The 10,826-nt window shown below is 37.6% G+C and overlaps 1 protein-coding gene and 1 long non-coding RNA gene across 2 annotated transcripts; both read right to left on the bottom strand.

Moving 5' to 3' along the window:
• Positions 1-932: 932 nt before the first annotated feature.
• Positions 933-9,632, bottom strand: LOC106168030 (uncharacterized; the record flags this gene model as incomplete). The annotated part of the gene is given in 4 exon segments (XM_013546957.2): positions 933-2,216; positions 2,365-2,511; positions 2,937-3,111; positions 9,158-9,632. Coding segments are annotated over 4 exon segments (699 nt in total). The 5' UTR covers positions 9,356-9,632.
• On the bottom strand, positions 5,528-7,328 carry LOC147762745 (uncharacterized). The gene is made up of 3 exons (XR_015334049.1): positions 7,114-7,328; positions 6,640-6,890; positions 5,528-6,480 (listed from the first exon to the last, which is right to left on the bottom strand). It is a non-coding gene; the product is annotated as an uncharacterized LOC147762745 (long non-coding RNA).
• Positions 9,633-10,826: the final 1,194 nt, after the last annotated feature.

Here is a 10,826-nt window from a genome sequence, read left to right as displayed (position 1 = left end):
AGCGAGTCGTGTCAACTGTATTGTTTGTGCGAACTGAACCATGCGGTTGAGTGGGCAGTGCCAATGATATCGGTCCCTACAATCTTTTGTTTTGATATCAGACCCATGGTATGTACATGTATTATCACTTAGCAAATATCATTACATGCAGTTGTGTTTATTTTTTAAATTTATTGCAGTGTCAGTAGTCAAAAGTTCAGTGTAAAGTACTGACATGTACAAATAAGGTATATCAGATTGCTTTAGAGGCGCCACAGTCCATCATGTCCTGCAGCAGCACTGGCCTGCCTGTGAACAGCGACCACTGAGGCGCCTCGTTTAACAACCTATACCTATCTTCTAGGTTAAATTTTAATACTTTGTGAAAGTATAGAACATTTGTGGCCTTATGCAACAAACCTCATGAAAATTAATTAAGTCGAAAGATGTTTTTAAGTTGGCACAAAAGCGCTCAGTGGTCACAACTTTCTGGCTTAAATGGGAGGACACATTTGCCCTAATATAGGTATTTAAAAAAACTGTGATATTTCCTTTAATTTTAAAGATAATAATCAAAATTCCAAAAGTATAACATTCTGGATAAAAAGACCTATTAGAAGATATAACTTGTATTTATATATGGCATATTTTTTTCTGAAATACCAATACAAGTGTACATGTACGTTAGAGGTCGCAAGCTTATGTAAACTGTTGCAAGTTCAAGAGGACAGACAAGTTTTAGTGAGTAGCTGGCCTAAGTATATTATTATTTATATTCTGCTATTATTATTGTTCTTTTAAGTTTTGTAATAGCTTACCGGTATTAATGAATTGATAGATTAACATGCAGTTATTATATATGTAAGTTTGTCATAAAAAAAGGGAGAACATAGATGTTCAAGACCCGTTTAAGTATTTTTCAAGTAACAAGATAAGAATAAGTCTATTTCAAATTTTATTCTGTATATTTATTTTAACATCATTACCCTTAGTTATTGTTTCAGAACTAGTTTAACTATCATTGGATTAATAAAAGTTCAAGAAAACAGTCAATGTGTTTGTCAAGATATGCTTCAGTCATATTACTGGGCAAATAGAGAGAGTAAAGCACATTTCAAATAATTTATTTCATCTCACAGAACGGGCTACATACTATGCATGTGCATGGAGTTGATTATTTTAATTTAAAGAATTGCCATATCAAAGGCATAATGAGTAATTAAGCATCGTTTTAGTGTTAGAGTATACCATCAAAAAATCAGGTGATTTTGTTTACATTCACGGAATTCTGCAAGTTTGCAATACAAATATGACCCAGTTATGTAAATCTGATCAATCAATAATGATAAATAATGATTGATGATTAATAATTTTAAAACGTTGACATAATTCTCGTGTTCAGTTTTTCATTCTATGCCGTGCTTTGTTTATTTCCTGTTTAATGTCTGTAAATAATTTCATAAAGAAACTCAAACTAACAATAACATGTGATACATAGTCTTTAAGAGTGAACAGTGATAAATGTAACACCTTCCCCGCAAGGTTTGTGGGAGCGTTCAGAGGAAACTAACAATAACATGTGGTACATAGTCTTTAAGAGTGAACAGTGATAAATGTAACACCTTCCCACCAAGGTTTGTGGGAGCGTTCAGAGTAAACTAACAATAACATGTGATACATAGTCTTTAAGAGTGAACAGTGATAAATGTAACACCTTCCCAGCAAGATTTGTGGGAGCGTTCAGAGTAAACTAACAATAACATGTGATACATAGTTTGTAAGAACGAACAGTGATAAATGTAACACCTTCCCCGCAAGGTATGTGGGAGCGTTCAGAGTAAACTTATTGTACCCGCAGGAGCCAAGCGCATACGAAACTTAATAACACCCTAGGTTCTCGAGGGGGGGCGTGCCAAATAATAAAAGATGATTATATTGACAGAAATTTAGCAAGAATTCCTGCTGAGATAGATCGATGCTGCTGGTACGATAAGTTTATTCTGAACACTCCCTATGTCGTCAGGTTTTGTCACCAGACGAGCAGACGGAGAATTATGTCTATGACAGCACTCTATGCAGTGCACTCAACGTGTCAGACCTCAAGGCTTCAAAGGTTTTGTAGTTCAGAACGCATCGCTGTTTGGTATTGCTGCCCGGGATGTCAATCAAAGAAGCCATGCGATTAATCACCTTCATTTGGGCATGGGACCCCACAGCAACGACGCAAATGATTATCCCTGAAATAGGAATGCAGTTACTTCCATATCCAGATGAAACAGAAGGCAACTTTAAAATGGATAAATATTTGTAGACTGAACTTTCTCACAACTCCAGCGTTAAATTATGCTATTAAAGATAGCCTGGTCTTGAAGTGCTACTTCCTACCTTTTTTCTGCATGGCCTCTGCCTTCTCCACGGCATTCCCCCCAACTGTATGTAGGCCATCTGTGGTCACCCAAACCAGCCGTGAGCCGTTGACACCAAGCTCGTTTTCACACAGTAACAAACCCTTGTATGTATCTGTCAAATACCCTGTGAGTATAATGCAAATACAAAGCAGTGAAGTTGTCTTTATCTTCATAATACAGGTGATCACTCAGTATGTTTAAAACATATTACTAGTGCAAGAAATGTGGTAAGTATGCTTCAGTATTTGATAAAACATTTACATGATGAAATATGTATATCATTGTGTCTCTGTAAGCGTGTGTGGAAGTCTGTTTATATACGCATGTGTGTGTGCATATGTGTGTGTCTGTTTGTATATGTCTGCGCACACGCGCGTGTGTCCGTGCAAGATTGTCTTTAACTGTGTCTGCGTTTTGTGCGTCTCTCTACCTGTATGTTAATGTCGCTCTGTGTGGCGTGTACTTGCAGCATGTATGTACGGTCGTGTGAGATAAGGATATAACGTAGTTAGCGTAGTGGTGATGGAGTTACACAGGTGTCGACCTTACCTACTTTAAGCACGTCACCAATAGCAATATCATTGTTCTTGAATAGCGGGTACGTTCCCAGGGAGAAGACCACCCTGGTGGGGATGGTGCTAGAGAAGCGGACCAGACCAATCCTGTGTTTCGTGGGGGCTATGCTTCTCGGCCCTGGGGTGTTGTCAATGATGGCAAGGATGTCCTGAAACAAGTTGTATTTGAATAAATATTTTAGTTGCGCGTTGCTTTTTTCGATGCAATTTTCACAATTCTAGTAACAAAAAGCCTAAGGTGTTCGTAAATATGAAGTATAATGAGCAATAGCTGTATTAACAAGAAAAGCACTCGGTCAGCGCAGACCTCCGCCAAGGAAACTGAATTCTCGTTTTATCTTAATTAAAAAATGAATAATCAATCCATAGATATAGAGTCAAATTATATGTGAGACAATACACTGTCACCCGAGAGATGCACACGATCTGGCAGAACAGGCGCCAGCAAGGCGTTCAAGGCGTATATATATCAAAAGAAGTTAGGGAACACCCGCCATTTAACCCTATGCATACCGAGTGGGGGTCGTTTACGACCCCATGGAATTTTCTGCCAGAGAAAATTTTAAATCCTAATTTATTAGTACCACCAGCATGTACGCTGACAGTACTCATGATTTTAGTCCCGGTGTAACGTAACAGAGAGTCCGCTTCCCATTTATTTGTACAAGTGAGCCTCGTCCGAGATTTTGGCCAACTCAGGTCAAACTAACCCTAACCATTATAACTATATGTAGGGTGGACTTTCTCTTACAAGGACCCTCAGTTTCGTTACAGGACTTATATTACTGGCGGACTTATATTCCTGTTACATGTTACATCTTACACCTTATATACCTGTTACTATGACAGTAATGTAAGTCCGGCCATTTGAAAGTCCTATACTTATGCATTAACACGGTTTAATGATACAATAAAAATTGTATATGAAAATCCTTCTGGTGAGCCATATATAAGACAAAAAATGGAGGGTTTGCAACTTCAGCTCGTCTGTGTAGTGGTTATCGTCCAAGACCATAAGACAAATATTCATTAATCGCCCTGTTACATACTTATATGGTTCGAGACCTACCTTTGACATGACCCCCCCCCCCCCCCCCCAGCTCGGATAACTTGTTGTAGCTAACTGTATAGTGGTGTTTTGAATGTGTAATATTCTAAATTCTGTGATAATTACACTAACAACAAAGGAATACTACAGAACATTATGTACAATTTCAAATTCTAAACTGTCATGATTTGTCTTAAATCCTCCATCCAAGAGAAAATTTCCATTGAGTTTGGGGTTATTTTTCAATTCCTGCGAGTGTAAGCCGAAAAGTTTATCTAAGAACGGAGACCCCGTGTTTTGTGTAAAGTGATTTCCCCTCATTTGAAGGCCGAAGAAGGTCAATGACACATGTAAGATATGCGTTTACTTCAAGAAAAATACACAAAATAAAATAAATGAAGAAAAACTATGGGAGCCGTGTTGTATTTGTTACTTCATTAAAATGCATATTAACTGCCTATCGAAAAAAGAAAACGTCGTAAAATATTAAAATAAAATAAAGTAAAGCAAACGTTTATTATTTATATAAATCTAGTATATCTATATATTTATTTATTCATGTCATTTCTCGGTGTAAACTATATTGGACATGCGATACTAAAATGTTAGGAACGCACGTCCAATGGGGAATACCAGCCTGCTTGGTGCCAGGTGTCGCTAGTGTGAATTCAGTCCTTCCTAGGTCGCCATGTTGGATATTGTATACGTTGGACTGTGGTACTGGCCTTAATAAACATGCCTCAGTATTGTTGTGTACCTGAATGTCAAAGTCGGCAAGGTGGGCATAATTTTCTTGAGGATTCAGGGCTTCGTTTGAAGTGAAGGGTTGCCCATGTCAACACACCTTCCATGTTAAAGGGTCAGTTACAACTTGACCCAGGAACAGTAATTAGGCCCCTAAAGATGGACGAGTTGCCTCAAAAAGAATACACGTAAAAAGGTTAATTGATCTTGGCAAAACTTATAAAGTTTTGGAAAGAGAGCTCCATAGCAAGAAAGTGCCCCTAGGAAGTATGATTTATCAAAGTGCGTTTTCTTATGTCCGTAATTTCAGAAGAGTTGTCAGTAAATATATATAAGTCCCGGTAGCCTACTACCCGCATAAGGTTGTGTTATTAAGTAATATCCTTTTTTATTGATGTATTGAGCATGACCGGTAATGTTAATTAAATAATTATTTTTATTTAAAATCATTATTCAGTACAGTAAGAATCATAAAACTAGGTATAGTTAGATAATTTATTTGTTCATGTATAGATGCAATTTCTCAGCCAATGGAATAATGCATGTTTGGAAATCTTTTTGTAACAGTTTAAGAAATAAAATTTAAAGAAAGAAAACATTTTATAAATGAACAGTTTTTCTTTTTTTACAAAATAGCACTTCTGAATTGTTTTACTTGAGTAGAAACACCATATTATTTCATCGCTCTGAAAATTCATTAAAAAGCAGCAAAACCAAATATTTTATTTAAACAAAATAATTATTCAGTCCATAGTAAAAACCATGAAACCATGTAATACTTAGATAATTTATTTGTGCTATAACTTTCCTGAATATATAGCTGCAATTTCTCAGCCAATGGATTACTGTAGGTATGGAAAACTTTTTGTAACAGTTTAAGAAATAAAAATTAAAGAAAGCAAACATTTTACAAATTAACAGTTTTTTGTTCCTTTTTACAAAATAGTACTTATGAATTATTTTACTTGAATAGAACCACCACATTATGTCATCACTTTGAAAATTCTTTAAAAAGCAGAAAAACCAAATTATTTGCTGTAAATACAACTAGCAATTTATTTCATCCCACTAAAATACTTTACAAAATAGCATCATGGGTATTTTTTCATTACAGTTAAATATTATTAAAAACAGCATAAACACATAAGTACTTTTTGTAAAGAATATAGCACCACCAAATTATTTCATTTTAGTGAAAACATTTTTTAAAATTGCACTTCAAAATTATGATTGCAGCTAAAACCATCTCATACAGGGGTGCTTTCTATAAACTGGTTGACACATACTTCCTATAGTGTTTTTCATTAAAAAAAGTTATCCTGGGCAAAATACATGTAGAAAAATATCCAGCGTCAGAATGAATCAACCCCACAAACAGATCTTTGAATGTAAACACAGCAAAATAGCAGAATGGGCGATTTGTAATGAACATCTGGCCTTCTAACTTAGTATAGTATTCGCGGGTTTTCTTTAGGCCCAGATTCGTGCACGAGATACACATTCCAAAAAGGGGAAATCGGGTCCGGATCCAACTGTCATGTGTCTGCAATGGTTTTGGACACAACAATTATTCATACAGTTTGTTCATATACTTCTTCTCTGTAGCTGACATTATCTCTCCAAATCTGGAAGCAGTGATCCGCCATTGTCTCTCCTTGTGTCAGATTGCGCTCTTTCCTTGTTGTAACTTGCTATGCTCAGTGTCCTTCGCTGTTTGTTCCTCAACCTGAAATAGTCATATCCCATTAAAGCATGGTAGATGGTTACAGCATTAAATAGTTAAGATACAATTTTATATTTCTATGATGTCACACATCACCTAGTTTGATAATTCTTTCTCATATTTGGGCCTGATTCTTAATATTAGACCTCTGTTTTCACTTACATCATTCCCTCTATCCATGCATTATTGTTTTCATGGCACTTGGCAATATTTGTTGTCCATCACAGCCGCCTGTAAGTCAGCTTTAGGGTAGGCATAACTGGTGGCTACATCAATCTTTGCCGCTGATGTGAAGTGACGGGTAAGATTCCTGAAGTAATCATTTTATCCTGCTCTTGAAGTTGGCTGTCCTGGGGTCCTGAAATCGACAGTTTCAGGCTTTGCCCCCAATATATGGGCCTTCTTTGGGTAACCTTATAAAGAAAAAAAATAAGTACATTTACTAAGTATAAAAAATCTTCGTCTTTCGTGCTACTAAAACAAAATATGAGCGTAGGCCTACTCGTACCTACAGTAGTCTACATGTACATAACATGTCAGATTTGACACACACACCTCGACTAATGTTCGATTTTTTTCAAGGAAAATAGTTAGCATTCTTGTTTTTCAAGCACTAAATGAAAAGAAAACACATACCTTTCAGTCAATTCACATTTTCATCCAGATGTTATGGCACCACATTCAAGTAAATTGCGTTTGAGTTGGTTCACTGTCAGCGACGCGTGCACACGATCCATGTTAAACTCTGGTGTAAAGCCGTGAGCGAGATTCTGCGAGATTTAAGAAGGACTGCTTTCACCCCCACGCCATCTAGCGGCAGACCCTTAAAGCGGGTATTCCCCATTAGGACGTGCATTTCTACACGTAGGACGGACTTGCATTACTTGGGAGCCGTCGGACATTGAATTCTAGTAACATATGCCCTAGGCCTTGCATTCCCGGGGAATTAGTGTCCAGGCGAACTTGCGTTACTAGGACGTGCACTCCTGCCACACCGGGGCTCCGTATCTCGAAAGGTTCGCTATGTTGCGCATGTGCGCAAGCGTCTCGATTCCATGGCCCCGTATCTCGAAATAGAATCGGTTATGGAATCGGGACACTTGCGCAACATAGCGAACCTTTCGAGATACGGAGCCCAGGTCCGCGTTCTGGAGCCGAATACAGGTCACCATTACCGATTCTCGTCCTAGACTGGGTTCCCATACTTAGATCGATCCATCTGGATCGACCTAACTCCCTGGGGAGTCTCCCTAAATTGCTATCAAATAACCGGCTTATATGTCTGTCATGCCTACCGAATCACTTGGGAGGTAAAGTTAATTACCCCTTAAAAGCTTTACTAGGCGTGACAGACATTTAAACCGGTCAAGTTGACAGCAATTTAGTTAGAGTCCCCAGAGAGATAGATCGATCCAAATATCTGTGGGAATGGTCTTCTAGACAGCAATGGCCTGTGTCCCCGTCTCTTGGATTTAGGTCACATGTAATCTTAACTTGAACCCTCTGTTATTTTGTCTCAGTTAGTGCCTCTCTGATTCTGTTTTAAGATGAATTTTTTTATTTATTTTTTTTTTTTTTGAATGTGAAACAATTTTATCAGTTTTCAGGAGATATGTTTGCAGCTTTGGTATCGTTCATGGTTTTCTAATTAGGAACAAAAAAGATCTGGTGTTTTAGGCACGTACGTACGGCTCAACAAGGTTTCGGCGATTAGGCCATGTTATACATAGCATTCTATTCCGTAAGATCACCTCAATTTATTTGATTAGAAAATAAGAAACAAATGCATAGCCATAAGAATGCAAAAAAAAAAAAATAATAATAAATAAATGAAAATAATAATAATAATAATAATAATAATAATAATAATAATAATAATAATAAAGAACTCAAAATATCTCATAGTGGAGGAGTTCCACAGGTGAGAGTGATATGAGTGCATCAAACTGATGATGAAGAAGAGGATCACAAAAAGGTACTAATGAATGACGCGGCACTGTTGAGCGCAATAGTTTGACGAAATCGACCGGGGGTAATATGTAGCACAAAAAGATACCAAAAATACCTGTGCAAATATATTTTTTTCGAGAAATGTGAAAGGATAACCTTTGATAGGTGATGCTATTTGAAACTGTATGGTGGCATTTGGTTAGGGTTAGTAGGAAAATAACATGGCAACTCGTTTCAAATGCATCTTGAATTCTGCCACTTTTCCGAAGACGAAAAACGCACTCAGCAATATTTATTTTTTCAAAATACGGGTTGTTTATGACAAATTTAATGATACAAAGATATTTAAATAATTATTATCTATTTCACATGCATGACACTTAATCTCAACTTGATTTTATTAGAAAAGGATGTTGCACAAATTTAAAGACTCCTAGCAAAATAAAACATTTATTATGTAATGAGTCGCTCCCAATGTCGCGTTTATGAAGAAAGTTAAGGTACCTCACCCTGGACGCTGATTTGGAATACCCCCGAATTATCCCCAAAGCCAGTATATCTCACCCTGGACGCTGATTTGGAAAGGGCGTCGATTTATCCCCAAAGCCAGTATATCTCACCCTGGACGCTGACTTGGAATACCCCCGAATTATCCCCAAAGCCAGTATATCTCACCCTGGACGCTGATTTGGAATCCCCCCCATTTATCCCCAAAGCCAGTATATCTCACCCTGGACGCTGATTTGGAATAATCCCAATCTTTGTCGCTAATGCTGCCACTGCTGTCCAAAGCGAAGCACACTTTCCAGAAGGGAGGAGAACTGCCCATCAGAGCCTTGATAATCTTGTCGGGTGTGAGAGGCTCTTGTCCCAAAACAGTGAAAACCATTCCGACAACAATAAGCAGTACCAGTGCAGCTGACTTCATCTTCAGTGACAGAAGGAACTTGGTCCGCGTGGAGACTATTGGAGAGGAATGACTTGTTTTTTAACAACGAAGAACGACGTCTAAACCGCTATTTATACAAAACACTAATTTGCACTTACTCACATAGACTTTACACAAATTACAGTTTATTTCCGCGTGTGAACCAATCGTTTTATTGGACTCCCGGTGTTAATTTTCAAGGTTAGATAATTTTGGTCCAAATATTTCAATTTGTAATGTTGATAGCAACATTACAGCAGTTTTCACCAGATAATTATCCCAGTATTCATCTACTACGTGAGAATCTACTCAGCTGAACACTGCTCCCGATGACACCTGTCACATAGATTAGTAGCAAGTCTGAGGTTATGCATTGCAATGAAATGCTTCGGTGTAGAAAGAAATGCATTCATTGATTATTTATCTGTGTGTGAAATGTGCGCCTGGTGATATATTTCCTATTAAAGCCGCTGGTACCTGGATGATAACAATCACAGGTGCAATGATGGTCTTTGTACCAAGACCAACTGTGGTTCACATGTAAAGTCTATTTTCTAAAAATCTATTTTCTATTCGCGGTATATCTTATGATCACGGTCTGTGCCCTGAATATCCCGCGGCGTAATTACTGGCAGCGCAAGCCAGTTACTTCCAAAGCTGTAATTAATTCGTGGCTGTGCTCGGATGAGATTCTGATACCTTGACGCATGCGCAGTAGGAAGTTAGATAGTTAATTGCGGTCGCGGTTGCTTTGAAAAATGTGTTTGTCGATTTTGTGCAACAACAAGACGAAGAAGATGAAGAAGCTATACACACGACAGATACGAGTGCAACCGTCATTGATCCGATGGCAAGCGATGCGGCAACGGAGAATTAGATTTTATAGAATGCAAGCACAGCCGAGAATAAATTACAGCTTTGTATAAGTAACTGGCTCGCGCTGCCAGTAATTACTCCTCGGGATATTCAGGGCATAGACCGTGATCATAAGATACCGCGAATAGAAAATAGATTTTTAGAAAATAGACTTTCCATGTGAACGAAGCCCTAACTTCATAGCTCTTCATACAAATATTCATTTCAAAGTACATCCTTGAAGTGACTGCGGCAACTTTAACTTGATAGCTCTTCATACAAATATTCATTTCACAGTACATCCTTGAAGTGACTGCGGCAACTTAACTTCATAGCTCTTCGTACAAGTTGCGTTAGTTATAGTGGGTTGTAACAGTATACGCAATATTCTAATAATTGAAAATTTCCAAAACGTATGCCGAACAATGTAGGCCTAACAGCACTGTCCGTAAGACAGTTGATTATTTTGAGATCAGACTAGCATATGTATATGAATTAGAATAAAAACTATATAATTGTAGACAGATTCACAAAATCAAAATGATAATCATAGGCCCTACCACTCCATAAATAACATCCACCCACCCACATCCGTATAATAATCATAAGTAAAATC

Source organism: Lingula anatina, chromosome 4, assembly GCF_051362555.1.
Source record: "Lingula anatina isolate TDL-2025a chromosome 4, LinAna3.0, whole genome shotgun sequence".
Lineage (NCBI taxonomy): Eukaryota > Metazoa > Brachiopoda > Lingulata > Lingulida > Lingulidae > Lingula > Lingula anatina.
The sequence above is the reverse complement of the archived record's forward strand: the minus strand, read 5'-3'. Positions and strand labels throughout refer to the sequence as shown.